Source organism: Stegodyphus dumicola, chromosome X2 (assembly GCF_044657685.1).
Source record: "Stegodyphus dumicola isolate Sdum_Otavi_A_Nest chromosome X2, ASM4465768v1".
Taxonomy (NCBI): domain Eukaryota; kingdom Metazoa; phylum Arthropoda; class Arachnida; order Araneae; family Eresidae; genus Stegodyphus; species Stegodyphus dumicola.
In genome coordinates this window covers 155643134-155665570 of record NC_140781.1, presented here as the reverse complement: position 1 = coordinate 155665570, position 22437 = coordinate 155643134, and the positions used below count along the sequence as shown (strand labels likewise).

The following is a 22437-nucleotide window of genomic DNA, read 5'->3' as shown; positions in this document are numbered from 1 at the left end:
ATAGCTATTTCCTGAAAGTTGTGTGGTAATAGTAATATGTAGCTGTTATTTAATTCTTTGTGAATATCTTAGCACAGATTACAAAATTGCAAATGAATTTCAGCATGTATTATGTGCCTTAATTTATAGTAATTTTTTGTAACAATCTTCTTTTCTCTAGTATGTATGCGTTTCAGACTAAATCAAGCATAAACATCATGTATTTTTGTTTTTATTTCAATCACTGGTATCTCAAGTAAAATACTGGACAGATGATATTTTGTCACTGGCTTTTAGAAAATATTTTCCCTGATTATATTTGCATAATCATACCTTCATTTTCACTTTCTCTGATGTATTTTTGCCTATAGATAAAGTGTGTTATCATTTGAGATGAAAAGTAAAGATAAAAAAGGACATTTTGAGATGCAAAGCACAAATATGCATTTAGCAGTTTCCTTCTTGGATTTTCCATGTGCACTGTATTAACATTATTGTGCAAATACTTTTCAATGCATAAATACATCTTTGTGTCTGCTAACTTATTATACTATGTTTACTTTTTTCTTTTCGTTATTTTGAATGTTATTTAACATTACTAAAAGTCATTATTAAGATATGTATGTTTTAACTCTCATTTGATTGTTTAACAATAATTTGATTGTATTCAAGTAAATAATTTCTATAACAGAGCTTCCAACTGTTCCAATTTAGAAGGGAGACTTCTGATTTCCAACCATACACCAATCCAATTTGCAGCATAGTTCTCCTGACTTTCTCTTACTCTTAAAATTTCTCACGATTTTTTTGTAGCTTGGCTTAATACTTCATTATTTCCATCACAAAAAGTGATTCTTGACAACTGAAAGTGCTTGGTTTTATCTAGATTACATATAAAAAAGCACCAAAATGATTTCAGCAGTGAGACATTATGGCATGCTTCTGCTTTGTGTGTGAAAGTGTGTTTCTGAAAATATTATGTTCCACAATAAGCATCAAGTATTACTGTGAGGCATCTGACATACATTAGCGAATAAGCATAAAGCAATATCTAGGTTGTTTCATTCATCTTGCCACTGAGCGTTATGAGTTTCACGTGCTTTCAAGAAAAAATTTAAGAAATTTGAATCTTTTTGTCTTTGTGAAGTCTTCCAAAAAGGTAAAATACTGGTGTACTTTTCAGAAATCATACACAGATGATTTTCTTTGTATTATTTCTTCAAGGAAATGCGATTTTTTTTGTTTTGTTAATTTTGCATATTGGAAGGTTCAATATTGTTAAAGAGGTGTGTACACAAAAACACAAGGACGAATGAGTTTTATTGAAAAAAAAAGTTTAATTTTTCGTGAGAACAAAGGACCAAAAAGTTATTAATACAGCATGCCTGTTCTCCACGTTCTTACCAGAGCACAACTTGCCACTGAATGTATTGGATCATGCTGCAGCTTTATTTAGAAAAATGTTTCCATAACGAAATTGCTAAAAAATACTCAAGTGCAAATACAAAAACAGATGTAGTTGTTAAAGAAATGGTATGCAAAATTAATCTTCAGTTATTAATTAACATAGTTCCATTCTGCCTCTCTACAATAGAAGCAACAATACTGAAGCAAAACTATATTTGATTGTTGTGTCTTTCTTTAATCCAGAATCTTAAAATGTAGTGCAATGCACTTTCTGTCCCCACTTTAGAAGGAGATTTGACTGGCTTTAATTCAGCACAGCTAATTATTAAAACCTTTAAAAGAAATGCAGTTCCTCTGGATTAGCATTTGCCAGTTACTGGTGTGTTGCCAGCACCAAATGTTGACAACACACCAATAATGATAGGCTTGAAGACTGAAGTTGCTGAAATCTGAATGAAAGAAAATTCATATTTGCAAATTATGAGCTGCACCTGTCACCTGTTAAATTTAGCAACTAAAAATGGACAGCATCTTTGTCAGTAAGTGTGGATGAATGCATTGCTGATATTTATTATTATCTGGAAAAGAATTCTAAGGAAGGAAAAATTGAAACAAATCTAACAGCTACATAATACTGAAATAAGGAAAATTTTTGAACATGTATGTAAATGCTGGTTATCTGCAGAGAAATGTTTGTCTAGAATCCTTGGCTAATGGAAAACACTTCTTACATTTTTGGAGAAGTAAATGCTTCTAGAGTTAAGATAAAGGCTCTGTTGAAAGTTATCAAGTACCTACTTATATAAACTTTGAATAAAGTTATAAAAGCAGCAAGAATTGACACCCGATAGAATTTAATTGGATAACTGAAATGTGTTGATAGAGTTGTAAATTACAGTGAACTATCTAGAAGACTGTTGGCCATCCTGACAATGTGAGAGGATTTTCAGTGTTGTTACTAAAACAAGGACTAAATTTAGATCAAATATTAGTAATGACACACTAAAAAATTTTTAATTGGCAAAAGCAGGCCAACACCAAAGAGTTTCTTTCTTATTGAAAGCAAAATCTACCACCATTGCTCGTAGCATTTGTATGAAAAACTGATTAAAGCATTATTTTTCAATCAAAACATACAAATAATAAAAGTGGTTTTTTTTTTCTTTTTTTTCTTTTTTTTCTTTTTTTTTTTTTTCTCTCTCTCTCTCTCTCTTTCTATTTACATTTAAGTACTTTTGTCCTATTTGCATTTAAGAATTAGTAACTAATCCTTCAGGTGTTAAATGGTTAGTATTTAAAGTTAATTCATTATTGAAAAGTATATTTCCTTTTTATATATTTTCATCATAAATCTAAATCTGTTATATAATAAACTTTCCATACTGTATACTGTTAAGATGGTGTAATATTTTCTAATTTTTTCTTAGTTTGGCTGTTAGTAGAATTGCTACTTATCAAGAACTTGATAGTGATCTCTCCAAACATTCTGCTTTTCAATCTTTAGTAAGTTCTTTTTTTTTTTTTTTTTTGATTAATTATGTATTTAAATAGCATTTTTCATTTAAAATAATTTGTATTTAAAAAAAATTAATACCAATCTTTATGAAGGACTGAAGGGAAGAAATAAAGCAGTTGAGGTACTATGAAACCCCTGTACATTTATTAATCAAAAACAAATTGTGACTTTTTATGACTCTTTTTTTTTATATATGAAACAATTCTTTTTTATAATATTTTTTTTTATTTTATTGACTTTATATGATATTATGAATTATAACATATAAAACAATTCTTTTGATTTCAAATCTAGGCAAAAATATAGATTGACATACTCTGCTGATTTCTAGAGCAAACTCACGTTGTTCTATCTTCTTTAAGGGCAAAAAATCATGTATGTAATTGTAAATGTAAAATTTTAAGTTAGACAATAAAGCAATCTCAAATTGTCATAAATTTTAAATAAAAGTATGTCAATATTGAAAGTGATTAGACATACATCTTTCTTTTTAGGAGGAAAAAATTGCCTGTGGCCTCTTGATATTTGAAATTTGCAGGATTTGCATTTAACATTGAAGTAAATGTTCTTGAGAAATTTCCAAAAATTGCTAAACTTAGATACCAATTTGCAACATTTTGGTCCAGTCCCCGTGTAACTGTAACTGGTCCAATATCTATATAACTGTATCCAGCCGTATGTAAATGTATGCCTTCCAGCAATTTTGAGAAATCAAAGGTACTGAAAATTTTTCGGCAGCTGGGGAAAAACTGTGCTAGACTGAACAGAGCATCTGTTTTGATGAGTTCGGAGTATAGCTCAGATTATTAAGGGATCATTTTGCAGGCTTACTCATTGGACACTATTTGTGTTCTCTTGTGTTTAACATTCTTAGTAGGTTGAAGTGAGACTGTTGAAAAGTGCTTCATGAGTACTTTTGTCTGAAGAGTTCAGAATTGTAAAGTATATTTGAAAAAATAAATTTCATCAAGCTACCATCAGTTCACTGTGCATTCAATTCGTTATAAACTTATATGTACATAACAATTTTTGGTGTTTAAATGCCAGTGACGAGTAATGTAGAGCGACTTTGCTGCATTCAAAGAAGAGATAAACCCAGGCCAAGAAAAGATGGAAGGGCCATCGGTTTTGTTAAAGAAGATAAGAAAATGAGCTGACAGCAGATGGAAGTGACCGTAAAGTCAGTTATAAAGATTGAAGCAGATCAACAGGAAATGCAGAGAAAATGTACTGCCATAATAGAAAACAAATTCCAGGCTTTGGAAAGCAGAATAGGCATGGTTGAAAAGAAAGTTAAAAAAATCAAAGAAATAATTGTTTCTGCTATCGAACAAATTGAAAAACGAGTTTGTGCTATAGCCAAGGATGTTGACAGCTTGAAGAAATTCTTAGCAACAGCTGGAAACGATTCTGGCAGCTTTAAATTCCTACATATGTTTTCTCAACCCCATCTAAAACCATCCATATATATTCGGAAGACTTCCTGCCAAGTATACGACTCAGTTCTCTATAGTAGCAGATGCAGATGGATGGAATTATGAAATAAAGGTCTGCCATCTTGCTGCTTTTCTGAGAGCAGATGCAGTGAATATCCTTCAAACTGTGCCTTTAAATCAAAAGCTAGATTTTAAAGCTCTGTCCTGCATTTTCCAGCAGTGCATTGGCGGCGAGAAGTGTTTAAAAGATTGTTGCCAGCTTCAGTTAAAATTTTATTAACAAAGGCCCATGGAAACATGCTTGGAACTCGCCGTAGATGTTGAAAGGTTGTGTTAGTTACATTCCAAGACTGCCTGACTGAAACAAGGGAAATCCTTGCATCCAGTGTTGCTTTGATGGAATCTGGGATCCTGAGATACAATATACTTGTGTATAGTGGATATGAAGGATATAAAGAGTGCTTCAGTGTTTGCCATGAAAGTCAAGGCAGCCCAGCAAGCAGCCATTAGATTCTGCCACCCAATCAGAGCTGCTCATGTCCAGGAGTCAGTGGATCAATTTGATTCAAATGACTGTTTGCCTAGATGATTTAAGCAGGCAAATCAATGCTTTCAGGTGGAATATGAGTGGAAAGAAACCAATCCTAAAGTTTTGGAACTGCAGTGGTGAAGGCCATGTACAAAGGAACTGCAGAAAACCCCAACACACAGAAGCTAAGATCATTTCCCTACAAGGAAACTGGAAACAAATTAGTGGCCATCACAGGGATCAAAGATTACCATACAATCAAAAGCCCTATTTTAAAGTGCGTCAGATATCTGGCGGGAGTGGGGGAGTAATGGACTCATCATGGCACATATAAATGGAGTACATCATGGCACATACAGAAGACGATGTTACCATCATCCATAAAGATCTGGCCCAATGAATGGAAGTTTGGATACCACCCTGCATTACCCTCAAGCACATTTGGACACTGCCAGCATTACCCTCGAGACTGTGTCCAGTGGAAAAATCAAGTGAAAATCTCGCAGAGGCTGGTGCTCAAGTCCAGGAACCAGTGGATCATGTGACTGCTCGTTTAGGTGATTTAAGCAGACAAGTCATTGCCTTGAGTCGGAAAAAGAGAGAGAAGAAACTGGCCCTAAAGTGCTGGAACTGTGGTGATGAAGGCCACATACAAAGGAACTGCAGAACAACCGAGGACACAGAAATTAAAAGCATACCCACTAAGGAGAAGGGAAACTAATTAGTAGCCATCTTGCAGGTTTGAGGTTGCCAAATGGGAACCCCATTTTAAAGTACTTCAGATTTCTGCAATCAGTGGTGTCAGTAATAGACTCCTCACCATACATACTGGCCAATGAATTAAAAATCTTTTGAGGTTTTCATTTGAATGCCTGTTAAGTATGAAATATGTAAATTGTTTTTATGAAGTGGTTTACACGTGGTTAGAATGCTAGTACAGTAGAATTCCAAAAATCTGCAAAGCTTGGGACTAGAGGTTGTGCGGATTTTAGGATTTTGCAGAGTACAGGACAGAAAAGATAAGGCATAATATTCTGACTAAAAGTGCAAAATAAATAAGGCGTATTAGATACATTTAATGAAATTATTAATTTATCAAGCAAAGCAGTAATAACAATTTTTAAAAAAACCAATTTTGGTCTAGAAAACATCTTGCGCAATATGCTGCAAAATAAGTAAAATATAAAAATTGTAGTAAGCTCGCCTAAAAGTTACCAAGAGCTGCTGCTCCAAAAGGTTTAACACGTTTTCAAAAAATTAATACACTAGAAAATCAAATCATTAGACATGTAAAACATTAATAAAACTAAAATAAAATTAAAAAACAGAAAAAGTTTAAAAGTAAGCGGAAAATGGTAAATTAGCCCAATTCGACTTCCAAACAGGCTTTTCAAGGGAAATTTCATTTATTTGAACGTCGAATCAAGCTAACCCCATTACGCGTTTCGCCGAAACAGACAATTGAAACTTTTTCGCTAAAAATTTTTTTAAAATTTAGACAAAGTGTCTTGGAAATTTTAATAGTCTCAATTCTCTGTTCCAATTTCCTGACGCGTCCGCACAGAATGACACATTAAGGTGTTAAAATATGTTAATCAAAACCTAAACTTCCTAAATCTAGACTAAAATTAAAATTAAAATCAAAAACGAAAATAAATAGCGATGAGCTATTAGTCCTAAAAATACAAAAACATACGGGCTGGGCCTGCAAGCTTAAAGATTAACAATTTAATTTTTAAATAATAGATTTTAGAAAACTGTAATGAAAACCTGTAATTAATATAAAATAAAACAAAAATTAAGAAGAGAACAAACTCAGTGGGTCTTGCTAAGACCAAGAAAAAGTTGTAACAAAAGAAACAAAAACTGACCTTTGGCGATGCAAAGCTGTCCCTCTTAAAACTTGTTGAAAAATGGCTGCTATACTTCTAGTGTCTTCATTTGGATGACGTACGTAGGGGGGAGCAAATTGCTGTGGGCGTTTAGCCAATGCGTTTGCAGAATTTGCACTTTTTGCGTTACCGTCAAGCAACGTGTTTACATTTTTCAACGTTGCAAGCAGTAAAATCGTGAGTGCGTTTATTATCTGTCATCATATTAAAAAGGGCTGAAATTAAAAATATTCTTAATTTATCCACAAAATATCCGGATTAAAAAAAGGCAGCATTAAACAGTCTCATGAAATGAAATAACAAAGCTCAGAAAATACAACAACGTTAATCATGAACTTGAACAGAGTTGAGTGAATCATCTGCTTTTTTACCTCAATGCAGATTAGAGGGGGGAAAAACTTATTTATTTTATTTTTAAACTTTTTTATATCAATAATTTTGTATTTCTGTTTTGACTCATTATTATTCGGTAATTATGACGTCATTTATTAGGTAAGTATTTTTTTCTTCGATATTTCATACTCAATGTTGCGGTTTCCTGGACTTATAAACTGAAGGTTTATATTCTGAGAGGCAACTCAGATTTCAGGATTTGGCGGATTTCAGGTCGGCGGATTTTCAGTATTTGACTGTATAAGTAAGGTGTAAGACTGATTTTCATGATGAATGACATAAAATGGGAAAAACAACAGATCTTTTACCATTTGGAAAAGGGCTTATTGTTGGTGCCCATTTAGCAGGGGCATCAATTTCGAAGACAGCAAATCTCACTGGGTGCTCAAAAGCAGGCATCTCAAAGGTTTTCAAAAGTTGGAATCTGAATACACAGTCCTTGTCTAGAAGATGTAACTGCAGTTCAAGCACAGTTTTCCACCAGAGTGGTTGGTGGCGTCTCTGACGAATTGTATGCCAGAACAGGGACTCTACTGTGCTTCAACTGACACAGATTCTCAACCAAAGCTCTTCCCAACAAATTTCAGAGGATAGAAATGCATAGTCGGGTGCCTGCAATAAAACCACTCATTTCTACCCAACATGCAAGAACTCTTTTGCAGTGGTGTCGGGAAAGACGACACAGGACATCTGAGGATTGCAAGCGGGTAATGTGGTCGGATGAATCACGCTACACCTTATTTTGCACTGAAGGATGACATCGAATTTGGCGAGAATCCTATGAAGCCTTGAATCCATCTTGCTTTACTCCCACTGTGCAAGGGTGTGGGGGGAAGTGGCATGATATGGGGCATGTTCTGGTGGCATGGAAGTGGTGGTGTTATGTTCCTCGAGGGTGAACTGCTATGAGATACCTAGACATACTGGCAGATCAAATGCACCCTGGTGGCAATGGATACTTCATTGATAATAATGAAACTATACATTGTGCCAGAAGTGTTCAAAATTAGTTTGCTGAACATCAGTCTGACTTAGAGCACATTCCCTAGCCACTGCATAGTCTGGATCTTAATGCCATGGAAAACATGTGGGATATGGTGGAAAGACACATCCGACAGTGCTCTTCTGTTCCATCTAATTTACAACATTTAAAAAGCTGCATAGCCAATGCATGGTATTCTGTAGATATTAATGCACTCCAGAAGCATGTAGACTTGATGCTCAAAGGAATCGGAGCAGGTATGTGTGCAAAAGGTGGTTCAAAAAGTACTGATCTTGGGTTTCTAATTCATTTGTCAGTGTGTATCAGTGGTGATCCTTGCAGTATGACTATCGATACAGGAACCATTGTTAGCATAATACAAAAAGACTTTCTCAACAACTGAAAGATAAACTCATATGGACACTGCCCTGCATTACCTTCCAGACTGTATCTAGGGGTAAAATCAACATTGGTGGAAAATTAAACGTTCATATCACATTCAGATGTGCCATCTACCATACCAAGACATATGTAGCAGATATTACAGACCCTTGCATACTCGGATTAGACTTTCTAAGGAAATGCAATTTTTTCTTGGACTTCGAAAATAATGAGCTGCATTCTGCCATTGAGGACATAACCCTATTCAGAATTAAAGATAAGGTTAAGTCTGCCCACCAAATAATTGCTTGGGATAATATCACAATGCCAGCAAGAATAGAATTTTTACTACCTGGACCCATAGCTGAAAACAGAAGTTTCTGGTATGGCATAATGAAATATTCTAAGGCCTGTAACAGCCTAAAAGAATACTAGTAGCCTCAGCACTCATTTACATGTCAAGGACAGACATCTTGGTGAGATTTGCTAGTGTAAATGCTACGGTGAAGTGTTTGCAGCATGTATTCCTGAGACCTGCATTAAACAAACCAGCAGTCCATCAATCACAATGTCGTCAAAAAGCCTAACATTGAATGATGAAAAGGCATTCCGATGGCAGGTCATACCTCCAAGATCACATAATCTGGATTATTTAAAGAACTATGCAGCTGTCCGACAGGAGACCACTTCATAGGTATGAAAGCTTGTCATAGATTTTGAGAGTACTTCTACTGCAATAATGTGAGGACTGACATGCAAAAGTGGAGCTAATCTTGTGATGCCTTTACAGGTCAGAAAGGACTGAAAAAAGCTAAAACATTAGAATGTAGGAGCATATTTTTTGAATGCATTGCTTTCAACATTCTGGGACATCTGGGATGATCTGCTGATAACAACAAATATATCCTCATTGTCACTGATTGCTTTACAAAGTGGTCTAAACCGTATTCTAGCACTGCTCAAGAGGCTGTCACTGTAACAGGGGTAATAATACAGCATTAGATTTCAAGGTTTGGAGTGCTTTTTCAGTTAAAAAGGAGGGAATTTAGTCTAGTCTGTAATCAGAGAATTATGTAAGCTACTCAGCATAGACAAAACCCAAATGACACCTTTACATCCACATCAGACAGCAGGGCAAAAAGATTTAATAAAACCTTCCTTTATAACTTCTCATTGATAATTTCGAGAAACCACCAAGACTTGGACCGGAAGTTGCCTTCGTTGTTTACTGGCCCATTCTTACTGGTGCTATCCATGGGACCACCAGCTATTCCCCATCCCAGATGCCAGATCCAGTTGTTACTTTAATACTTTCATTTGCCTTGTAATCTGTTGTTTGGTCCTCCAGATGCACATTCAGGAATTCCAGGCATGGTTTGAAGTTTGATACACACTTTTGCTCAGGAGTGGTGGCAGAGAAGATGAAGACCCAATACAATATGAAAGCTACAGAATGTCAATTCAATGAAGGTGACAAGGTGTGGTTATGAAATCAGATTGAATGGAAAGGGCTTTCTATTAACCTACAGTCACTCTAGAATGGTCCTTACATAGTTCTAAGCAGGCTGAATGCCACTGTAGTTTCGATATGTTAGTCATCAAATTCTAAGCCTAAAATCATTCATCATGACAAACTAGCCCCTTACTGTGGGCATAGTATGTTGACCCTATAATGAACATAATGTAAACAAAATACTAAGACCATTGTCCTATGTATATAAATTTATAAATGTATGCATTCATTCATTGATTTGGTATTTCATTTATTGTACATTATTTATTAAAATTAATGTTTTAGTATGCATTTAGTGTTCAGTTATTGATTTTCCTTAATTTTATATATGGCTTCCTGTACAGAGATTGCTTTCCTTCAGACATGCATTCCTTGGGAAGGTGCAATGTTCCAAATTTTGTATATATGTTATTAATTTTAGGGAAATTGTATGTAAATCATAGAATTTCTTCTATACTGTAACATAAGAGGTCTCAGGATGTGAAGCATCACCAGAAAAATAAGGTTACATGGGTAAGTTCATTTAACAATTGACAAGATAACACCAGTTTGTGATTTATCTTTGTTGCCAAACTTAGCAGCCATTTTGCAAAATTTTGTTCTGAACCCTTTGTAATTGGCCCAGTTTATATGTTATAAGTTACTGTATCCAGGCCTGTACTACTGAATTGTGTATGCGTATGCCTTCGAGCAAGACTGGACAGAGCATCAGTTTGGTACTAAGAGATCACGATGCAAACTTACGCATTTGAGGCTTTGTGTTCAATGTTCTTAGTAGTTTGAAGTGATAACTACTTATTGTGTTGTACCATACTGAGAAGAGTTGTGTGAGTACTTTTGTGTCAAGAGTTCCAGAAATGTAAATTGTTTTTGGAAAAACAACTTTCGTCAAGCTATCATCGGCTCTGTGCACAGTCAATCCATTATGAACAAATATGCACATAACAAAACTTTCCTGAATTTCCTTCAGGGTAAAAAAAAATATGCTTGCAGTTAAGCACATCAACTGAAGATTAATAAAGCAAATAAAAATATTCCTGAAAAAGATGTAAAAATATTTTGAGTATTAATGCTGCTCTTATGGTATATTCATAAAATATGGTTTATGAAAATTTTCTGACTCTAATGTGAAAAGAAGATTAAAGCCTAGGGAAAATTCTGTTTTTTTCTCCTTCCTGTCTTTTGCAGATTTACGCAAAAAATGTGTTGTTAGAAATGTGGTTGCACAAAAAATGTGGTTGCAGTAGTTGAATGAGGCTGTCAGAGAGTGTTATTGTACTCTGTATAAAAGATATGAACCTCAGATATCATAAGCTGTAGTGCACTGGTTTTAAAGTATAATTTGACCGACCATTCACCGTGATGTCTCATTTTGAGACATTAGAGTAGGGGAGTTTTGGTTCTTGCTTGTGATCTAAAGATATAAGCTCAGACTTCAAAATTTTTGAAATTTCACATACCAACAGCTGTCAAAAAGAGCGAGAGCCAACGAATCAGAAGTTAAGATCATAGTGATAGTTTTCTTGACCAATGTTAGCATTGTCTGCCATGAATTTGTGCCTTTAGGTCCACTGCCAGTGCTACATACTATGTGCAGGTACTTATTTAGTCAAAAGAGTCAGAAGAAAATAACTGTAGGAATAGACGGTAGATGGCATTTGCAAGATGGCTGCTAATTGTTGTCATGTCAGTTAACTTACCCTTTATGTCCTGGCTGCTCTTTTTATCAAGATAGTTCTTTTGGTCTACATATTCATAAAATTCAAGTTAAAATGGCACAACCACTAGTTTATGAGAGATCCTGTAAGAGGTAATTTCAGAGTATAGTCAGGAGTACCAGAATAAATGTTCTAGCACTATTTGCATAATGTTACTTTAAAGCTGACTGAATATTAAATTTTCACATTTCAAATAAAACTGCCCAATAAATATTTTCCATGAACTTTTAAATGTAGAAGTATTCTTCTGACTTACATTTTTATTTGTGCTGTTGTCTGCTTACACTGTTGCATTCATGTCAGGGTCTATTTCAAAGAAAATATATGAACATTTCTTGGATATTCAGCATTTCAAAATTGTATGTTTTTTGATTGGAAGTTAAAGACTAATAATTATTATATGAATTTAAAGTGTGTTTTTTTCCTCGTGTGGTGTAATGTCAGTGTATAAAATTACTGAAAATAAGTGAATGTTGATTGTAATTAATTGTAGAATTTTTTACTCTTCATGACATTCCTTCATGGCATACATATGATATATGCTCAACTTCACGGAATACATTCATTTGGCCTTCCAGTGGCCAGGTGGGGTAAAATACCTGAGTATTGATGTTTTTATCTGAGTTTAAATACCAGTGAATGAGTTGGCTGAATAGGTATCTTCATGGTTTTCCCCATGCATATTGTGAATACAAATCAGTTTGCTTGATTCTTCTCATTATTGATATGCTCTGCCATAATCAGATAATTTTATCTAAACATTCAGTGACATGCTATTGTTCCGTCTATACATAAATATGCTTAGTAATAAAATTATGTATGATTGTAGGCTAGTTTTTATAGACTTTATATTATTGAAAATCCTTTCAGTCAAAATTGGGATGTTGCTTAAGATGATGGCCCTTGTGGCTTTGCCTGCAACTAAATAATCCCTACCAGGTTTATGAGATATTATGCTAGTGAAAACAAATGTAACAATGTTTTGCAGTTTATATCGTACTTTTGAAAGTTGTTAAACAATAATAATTAATAAATATAATAATTAATAAATTAAACAATAATAATTAAAAATAAACTAATTAGAAATAAAATTCATCTCATATATAAACTTTTACTGAAACATTATTTTTACAGGATGGGATTGATTTGACTCTTTTAACTAAGCGCTTGCTACCTGAAAATATAGTTAAAAAAGTAAGTTATGTTCTAAATATGATAAATTACATTAATAAAGAAGATATAATTTCTGAAATGAAAATACAGTATTTTTATTTGATATGTGAAATTTTATGTAAAAAAGGATTACATATTTATTAAACTTGTTATGTAAATTACTTTTATATTGAGTTTAATGATTGCTTTGCGAGTAAAACAATCTATACATTAAAGTGAATTAAAAGCTAGTATTGTTGAATGTATGCAGAATACATAGGATTACTTATTACCTGTATACATTGTTGGCTAATCCACTATTGCATATGTAAAGTACTAGACATTTAGAGAAACTTCTGAAAGTTTTTATATTTCATTTGTGAGTTTTAATACAGTCTAATAGGTAAAACTCATGCCATGGGTCATAATATTTCAGAGGTTGTTTCAAAATATTCTAAGATTGCTATAAATCAACATCAATCACTATAAAAATGTAACTTTTAATATGTACAATATTTACAGATCATTAATCAAAACACGGTGGTTCAGTTGACAAGCAAATCTATGTGCTTTCGCAATCGAAATCTTTCAAATAGGAAGCGAAGTGTTCCTAATCAAATAGTGTGCGAAGCATCAAAACATCCATCTTTCTAGCTGCCAGTGGAGATTCTATCAAAATTCAGAACAAAATAATTTCCACAGAGGCCTCATGCAAATTCAAATTTAATGATGAAGTCCTTAACAAACGTCAGCTTGAAGATTGTAGAACATTTGCTACTCACTCATAATTCCCTGGTTAGTGCACAATACAACTATGCAGGTTACTTGGGCTTAGAAATTTAATCAATGAACACATGATGATTGGAAACAAGTAATGTGGTCTGAGCAGCTATGTTTTTACTATTTTGGGCAGATGAGAAGATTTATGTGTGGAGAAAACCCCCATGATTGTGTGGATCGTACATGTCTTCAGAAGCCGTTGTGGTAGCTTTATAGTGATATGGGGCTTGTTTAGCTGTCATTCAATAGAATCCTTAATAAAGGCCTCTGGCAAGCGAATGCATTTAGCAGCATAACATTATAATTAGACAAGCACTTACCCAAGTTATTCTTATCTCTTTATATTCATTTAATTGTTCAATATTTATTCCTGTATCCATTTTTTGTTTGTTTATTGTTGTTCCCGTTCCTGATGGCATTATGTAGATTCTCCAGCACTTCTATTTTTAGAAATTGACCCCTGGCTGTCATAGTAGAACAAGCATAGAACTTTGCACATACAAGTGGGAAAAAAAAAAAACAGACTTTCAGTAACATAAGCAAATTAAAATATCTATAGGCATGTATAAAGATAATAAAGTTAATAGGTAATAATAGCAATAATAAAAGCAATGAAATGAATAAATTGTGTGCATGCCTTCCGAAAAGAAGAGGTGCCTTTAGATGCCTTGATGAATCTGCTGATTCCATAAGTACGTTAAATTATGTGAATTGGTAAACTGATATAAGAATAGAAAATGTACGCACAATTTTATTGCTTATATTATTTATTGATATTTTTTATTTTTTAGAATGACCTTATAAATTGCTGTTAAAAAATCATGCGATTGCCATATAAAGAAAGTAGCTATACATCAGTTAATTTCACTAAGAATGCACAGTCACTAGTTACAAAAAGCTAGTACACAGTGGGCACAGTGATAAAAGTTTTTTTTTTTTTTTTTTATTCCCAGATAGAATGTGTACCAAAAATGTGAAATCAGTTACCTATATTGTGAGACTGTAGTACAGTGGCCTTCTTTAAACAAATATGAGACAAAATCATCGCATGAGTCTTATACACTCGCTTCCAAAAGTTAAGCACTTAGAGGAAAATGCTAATTTCCGGAAGCCAATCAGAATTGAAGAAGATGCAATTCGCTGCAGAGGTAGATGGAAGTATGCAAATATGTTAGGTTGTCAATTGCGCTTTCATGTCAAGAAATATGCAAAAAAAGGCAGTCTTATAAGAAGCCAGCTTTATGAAGGTTTACAGAAGTTGATTTTAAGTGCTGATAGAAGGTGTTTAAAACTATAGTACAATTTGTTTTCAAGACACCCGTGTTTCTATGACTTCCAGAAGACTAATGGAAGATTCTGAGCTCTAGCGTGCTGTGGGGCACATTGAAGCAGGGCAATCGATCACAGATGTTGCTCTTTTCTTCGGCATTCATCATTCTGTAATTTCATGTTTATGGAAACAATTTCAAACCATGCAGACAGTTGTCTGAAGGCCCGTAGCTGTTCGTTCAAGGGTTACAACCCCCACGGAAGATTGATATATTGCTATTGCAGCCAAGTGAAATCGCAGAGCTACCTCCACACGTGGCATCTATGGTTACAATGTCCATTGGTAAGGCGATATCTGCAGCTACTGTATGCTGAAGATTACATATGAGTGGACTGTACATCCGGGTACCTTGAGTTTGTGTTCCTCAATTCGTCCAATCAAGAGGGGCACAATTACTGTGGTGCCGGGAACATGTCAATTCGAATGTGTCAACTGGGGCAATGTCATGTTTACTGATGAGTCAAGATTTGCTCTGGAGCCAGATGACAAGGGTATAAGGATATGGGGTGAACAATGAACACACAATCAGTCCCAAAACATCACCGAACATCACGCGTTCCGAGGCGGAAGCATTATGGTGAGGGCTAGGATTTCATTAGGATACCTCACCGACCTGCACGTCTTTAAACGGGGTTCTTTGATGGCTGTCCGGTATTGAGATGAAGTCCTAGAACCCATTTATCGAATTTGAAAGTAATCAAATTTCATACTGATTCGAATCTTCACAAAATTTTATTAAATGTATTTAACCTGTGAAATATTTAAGAGAGGTTGAAAATAAATTTTTGTATAAATTTATGGTATGTATAAATACCTGTAGTATTTATAACTTAAGTGAAATTAAAAGCTTGAGTTCCTGATTTTGCCAATATGGGTATTAACTGTAATGATGTTCTATTTTATTAGGTTTTAAGATATGTCAATAATTTATTGATATAATTTTTTACTGATTATAGTTTGATATGCATTACAGTAAAATCTGCATAAATCAAGCGAAACTGAATTATGATTTTAGGTTGTAAATTATTTGCCAATCTTATCTGGAAAAATTTCCAATGGAGACCTTAAATCTGGTAAATTAAAATTTTTTATTACGTGCATCTGATTATTTTAGATGCTATACAATATTTAACAGTATATTATCAGTCAAATATTACAGAATGCTTTTGAATATATGTAATTTTGACTTCCATTCAATAATAAAATTTTTCAAAAGTTTGGTATTTCCTTTATGACAGTTCAAGGTATGCTCCTCCTAATGGAGTCCATTTTACTGCATCCCCATGAAAGGTTTATAAATCATTAGGTTAGTTTATTCCTCTTTATTTTTTTAGTTATTGATTAATAAACTCAATGATTTAAAAGCGAGCAATGGCAACACTCTAATGGGGAGGAATCTTTTTATCTCCAGCTTGCGAACTGTGTATCGAAAATTTTTTAGACATGCTGTTTTTAAAATTATTTTGCGGCATTGCTGTTAAACTAAATTTTATGGTTTAAGTGCAAAGAACATGATATTTAATAAATAAAGGTAACACACGAAACGTTAAAAAAAAGCCCCTTTGGACATAATTTAAAATCTGAAACCTTTTAGAGATTTTTGTATCTTTATTATTTACTTATTTATTTAGCACTTCTAAGTATACTATCCAATGCACTTTATTGTTTATGCACTGAAAAATGCTATACATTTCTCTAACTTGCTACTGAGAACTGGTTGAGAAATTTTCAACACATTAGTTAGGCATTTAGAATTACAGCAAATATCAAGATATTAAACCTTATCTTTTATTATACAATATAGGAGGATGAAGTTGCTTGGAATTGGGATACATTATTTGCTGATGTTTCATCTCAAGTCAATGCTGTAATGTCAGAAGACCTTAATGAACTGTCAGTTTCTGATAAAGCTGGAGATAGTGTTGAAAAAATGTGAAACAGTTTGCTCTAAGAGGACTGTGAAAAGTCTTATTGTGTTCCTAATGCAAAGAGAAAATTGTTTCTGTTAGTTTGTATTTCCATTTCACTGTAATTTTATTTCCATTTCATTCTGTCTTAAGAATTTGTTTTCATTTCCTGGTAATTTTCATTTCATGTTTGTTTTTATGTCATTGTTCAAAATGTTTAACATCAGAATAAATGCCGAGTGAAATTCACTGAAATTTGTATTATTTTGTAAACCATTATTGAATATACTTTAAATCTTTATATGAATATTTTGCTCTTTTAGTAACTTCATCTCTCTTCCCTGATGTCTGCTCAGTTATTTTAACAGAGAATATAACATTTTGATTTTAAAATTGCAGCTTTTAAATAATTGGACTTTCGGTATCTATTTTCTGTTAAACATCTTATTTTATAAATTTATTATATCGTTTTCACCAAAGTCTATATGTATAGTATAATTATTGTTTTTTTATGCAAACTGTGATTATTTTCTGTTGTATTACTTAAGAAGCACAATTTTTTAAAAATAGTTTGAACAAACATATAAATACCTGAGGTAATAATAACTTGTGCCTTATTGTTGGGTTGAGTTCACATAGAAATGTTGACTGTGTGCTTATTGTTAAAGAAGTACTTAATTTTGTTTAGTGAAGTTTTTGATAATTTTTATTTTTGAAAGAATTTCTTCTGTGATACACTGTATGTGACACACTGTTTCAGTTTTTGAAACTGTCAATGCATGTGAGTATATAAAAAATATTTATAAACCATGTAAGTGCCTTTTTTAAGTTGTCTTATCTTTTAATAAAAGATGATGCAGTGTTATTGTGTATAAGTTTTTTAAGACTGTCACAGTATTTTGATTACTGTACACTTCCTCTAAATGGCTGCTAACAATTTATGTTGTGCAAAATTGCAATTTTATACCATTCGCACATGCAAAACTTAACCTGGTCTACTGTAAAAGTAAGATCTTATGGAATTCTGCACTAGAGGACATAAATTTCATTTCTGTTAGTACAGTACACTCCCGATTATCAGTGGAATTGGGTGGCACGGCCGCCGCGGATAACAGAAATCTCAGATAATCTGAAAAAAGCTAAAAACGGGTATTGCAAAAGAGAAAACAGTCATTCCAACTTTGAAAAATCGTTTTATGTACAATAAACAGGGTTGCCACGCTACCAGAAAAACCGGAAAAAGTCGGGGAATTCGAAAATTGACCAAGAAATTCAGGGAATTTAAGTGTTTTAGTCAAAATCTGGAAAAGTTAGGGAATTTCATACAACGATCCCGCCAAAAAAGGCGAGTTTTGCGCCGACGTCGGAAGAGATCACTTTTTTGGCGAGTTGTGTATCACATGAGTGTCATTCGGGCAGCTGGCATAGAGCCAATTTTCGCAGCTCCAATTTGATTGTCTTTTTAGAAAGGCAAGCAAGTTTCCCGCAACTTTTGGTTTCCAGTAACCTCGAGAATCGCATGTGCAGTGCATGAACTAAAGAAAGTCCGTTTTTAAAATTATTGCGAAAAATCCAAGAAAAAACGTTTCATCTTGGATTTTTCGCAATAATTTAAAAACGGATTTTCATAGTTTTCTTTTTTTGTCAAAGAACGTTTCTTCTTAACGCGTGTTTCTCAATTTCCTGTACACATCGCGGAGAGGGAAATTCTGGCCGTTCCGTCGGCAAATCCCTTGGCAAATTTTCCCTCCACTTTTTACATAGACGTTCTTTGGTCAGAATAATCTCCATGTATGGTACAGCGGGATTTGGCGACATGATGATGAGCAGTAAACGGGTCATTTTGTTCTTGGCGACAATTTTCAAAATCATGCGAAGGCCGTATCGTATACTAGGATTTTACCGCAAAATCTTTTTTTTTCTTTTCTTTTTAATAAATATTTTGTCATTTTGCAGTAAAATAAAAAAAATAGTAATTAATCATCTAGGATAACCATATATAACTATATTCGCTAAAATATCGTTGATTATTCTAATTAAATTTTTAAGTAATTATCTTTATTTTTATGTTATTCATATCATTTAATGTTGCTTCTTCCCTCTAAATTTATTTATCATTAGTAAATAATATTTCCAAATTTCAGGAAATTTTCTCTGGCATAATCCTGAAATTAATTCTAGCAGTATGATGACATCACGAAATTTAATGCACATATTTTTTCCTTATGTATGCTGCGAAATAAATATAAAATACCTCAATTTAGTAAAAAAATATCATTAAATAGATTTCTTTCTTTCGTTTAGCTGCAGAATGTCTGCAAAAAAAGCCTTATTTTATTCCAGATTGGGCAGATTCAAATTTCAATCTTCAGTGGAGAAAACAACTCCTATTATAATTATATTTGTGTTTTCAAGTGTTAAGGTGCCTTTTAAGAATACACCTCACACAAATTAAATTTACCTAAAATCTAATCTAACTTTTAGCATTGCGTTGTGATTTATAAGAACCGGATTAGCCTCGTGTTGAACTGGGAATGATCATGAGTAATAATTAAATAAAACGTACAGTTGTTCTCCAATGTATATATCTTAAATTTTATTAAGTTTTTTAAGCGGAAAAGTAAACAAAATTATCAAACAAAGTATACCAAGAATAATTAAGAATAAATGTCCTCTGGGATTTATTGAATAATTAAGTGAATTTGCTACACAGTACAAGTAATACCATAATTAATTTACCTCTTAGCACAGCCAACGTACATTACGTGGATAGACTGGAATTTTCTCGAAACATACCTGGAAAACCTGGAAAAGTCAGGGAATTTCATTCTCCTCTTTGAGTGGCAACCCTGAATAAAACATAAAATAACCAGCAGGAAATGTTTAACTAACGCTTAGTATTTTAGTATATCACTCAAAACTAAACTAAAATGCATTTTGTTAATGAAAACAGAAAAGTGCTTTGTGCTTACGAGAGGCGTCAAGGATACACAGAAAAATTAATACATATGTACTGTTTTAATACTGTAATGTATTATGTAATTACAAAAGCATAACTGTAAAACTACACCTTTTTGGAGAAATCAGTCATTTGTGTTTGCTTCTTGCTTTGGAAGTATTTTCTCTTGATCCGAGATTGCATTTTTCGTAGCATCAGTTTCTCGGCCAACTCTGCATCGTCTTGTTCTTCCAAATAGCTCAGCAGTCCGTCGACTTGTTGCAAAGCCACTTCATGAGTCTTCTGCATCTGCACAGTGGGCTCGTCTTTGCCTTTACTTCGCTGTTCTTCATTATCGGTCTCTCCCCTTGCTTTCTTCACAATTTCGTCATCTGTCAAGCATTCGAAGCCAGGTTCATTGACGTCATACTCCAATCACTCGTTAATGCTTTCAGCATCGACGTTCTCACCACCTGGAACTGTTTTCACCATATCGGCAAGAGTCACCATGGGCATGTCTACATCTTCATTCACTACTTCACAACTCATAAGGGTTAGGTTGTTGTTGGCTTCAACATTAGGCATGAGTTTTCTCAATGATTTTATGAGGGTTGATGGTTTCACTGAGTCCCATGCAGATGCAATATCATAGATGCTATCCAAGATTGTGTAGTGTTTCTAAAACTCTTTCAGATCAAAACCTTCTTCAATTTTGGTCATTAGCAGCTTGGTTCGGTATGTTCTCTTCATTGTTGCAATGACTCCTTGGTCCATGGGTTGGATTAGCGCAGTAACGTTTGGGGGGAGAAACTTTGAAAAAATTTGTCCATCAGAAGACTTTAGCACGCTTGTTGCTGGGTGAGAAGGTGCGTTGTCAATCAATAGCACAGCTTTTTCAGGCAGGTTTTTCGATTAAAGATGTTTATGCACTTGAAGAACAAAAATTTTTGGAACCATTCTTGGAAAGTGTTTCGGTTCATCCATCCTTTTTTTTTTTTTTTTTGTTAAAGTAATCAACAGGCAAATTTTCTATCCTTGTGCCTTTGAAAGATCTTGGTTTTTTTTACTTTCCAATGACGACAAGTCTAAGTTTATGTCCACCGGTAGCATTACTGCAAGACATGATTTTTTCCTTGCTGCTTTACTTTCACTTTCAAATGCTAAAGTGCGAGTAGGAAGACATTTCCACAAAAGTCCGGATTCATCGGAATTGTAAATTTGTTCAGAAGATAGCTCTGCTTTTAAAACAAATTCTTCAAATTCATAGTGGAAATCGTTGGCTGCTTGTTGGTCACCACTAAGTTTCTCCCCATGAAGTCCAATTTCTTGAATTCCAAGATTAAGACGAGAGAGGGCGGTAGAGTGGACACTGCAAGGGTGAGTAAGAAATCAATTACTCATCAGTGGGGATGGTTCTGAGAAGGCCTGGGATATTTTTGCTATAAATAAGCACAATGTTAGCAAATGTAACGTTTCACTTAGTTTTGTGAACATTTTTATTTTCTTTGCTTTATGCTTGTAAAAAAAATCTTTGTGTGGCAGGCGTGGATAATCAGCCCGCGGATAATCGGGAATCTACTGTATGTGTAAATGTAGATTTTGAAATTACTGGTGCTGATTCCCTAAATTTCTTGTTGAGATCTTGTGATTTGGTGAAGCTGACATGATAATTTGTGCAGCAGTATAGTTACTAAAAATATGTATATATATATATTGTTGCAATTTTCATACCCTTTATTTATTTTTTTGTTAGAATGCCAACAAATGCTTTTATTTGCATGATTTTGAGGAGACAAATGTGATATGAATAGCCTTACCCCTCAAAAAGAATGTTGTGTATTGCATATGTTATTTCTGAGCATCTAACTATCATGTATCCAGTGTGGCCCACAAGTGGCCAAATGACTAAAATGGCTGAACACTGGTAGTTATTAATCTGTATTCAAATCCCCATAAATGGGCTGATTGCATGGGCGTTTTTATTAAATGCCATGCAGTTTCCCTAAGAAAGTTCTTTAAAAAGACACCGCTTTTAAGCAGATGGCTCTCATATGCTTTACCTTGATCAGCTGAGCATCCAAAATTTAGACTTGTGACTATTAACTGTGCTGCAGTTTTTTAGCTATTTAGATCATAAATATTTCAGTTAACATAACAGTACATAAAGCAGCAACCTTGTGTTTGGCATTGATTTTAGTCAAGACTATTGATTTAGATAGAAAATTTAGAAGAAGTGTTATTTGCTCTGAGCACTGCAAATAGAGTTCAATATATGTGTGCAACTATATTTCCAATTTAAAGTAAGTTCACTAAAAAGAAAAGGCTGAAGAAATTTGAAATTCACAAGATAGATAAATTGGTCATATGCTAATGATCAGAAACTTGTAACAGAATATTCAAATCATCTCCTTTAATTCAGTATGGAATATGACTGTTACGCTGAGCAGTATACATGCTTTTATGCTTTGTCATGTTATCAGTAAGGTTATTAATTATTGTCTGGGATATGTGTTACCTTGCAACAAACACTGAACATATAAAATTTTTAAACATTATAACTTGGATATTTATTTATTTGGGAAAT

The 22437-nt window shown here is 33.7% G+C and overlaps 1 protein-coding gene across 4 annotated transcripts in view; it reads left to right on the top strand.

Annotated features, from left to right (window-relative positions):
• The window catches only part of IFT43 (intraflagellar transport 43), a 95462-nt gene extending 77682 nt beyond the window's left edge, over positions 1-17780 (top strand). For 3 of the 4 annotated variants that reach the window (XM_085810062.1, XM_085810060.1, XM_085810059.1), the window contains exons 8-10: positions 2814-2889; positions 12881-12940; positions 16813-17780. In XM_085810062.1, the coding sequence (XP_085666188.1) occupies positions 2814-2889; positions 12881-12940; positions 16813-16944 (268 nt within the window). In that variant the 3' untranslated portion in view covers positions 16945-17780. The remainder of the gene's footprint in view (positions 1-2813; positions 2890-12880; positions 12941-16812) is intronic. The other variant, XM_085810061.1, reaches the window with a different exon arrangement.
• Positions 17781-22437: the final 4657 nt, after the last annotated feature.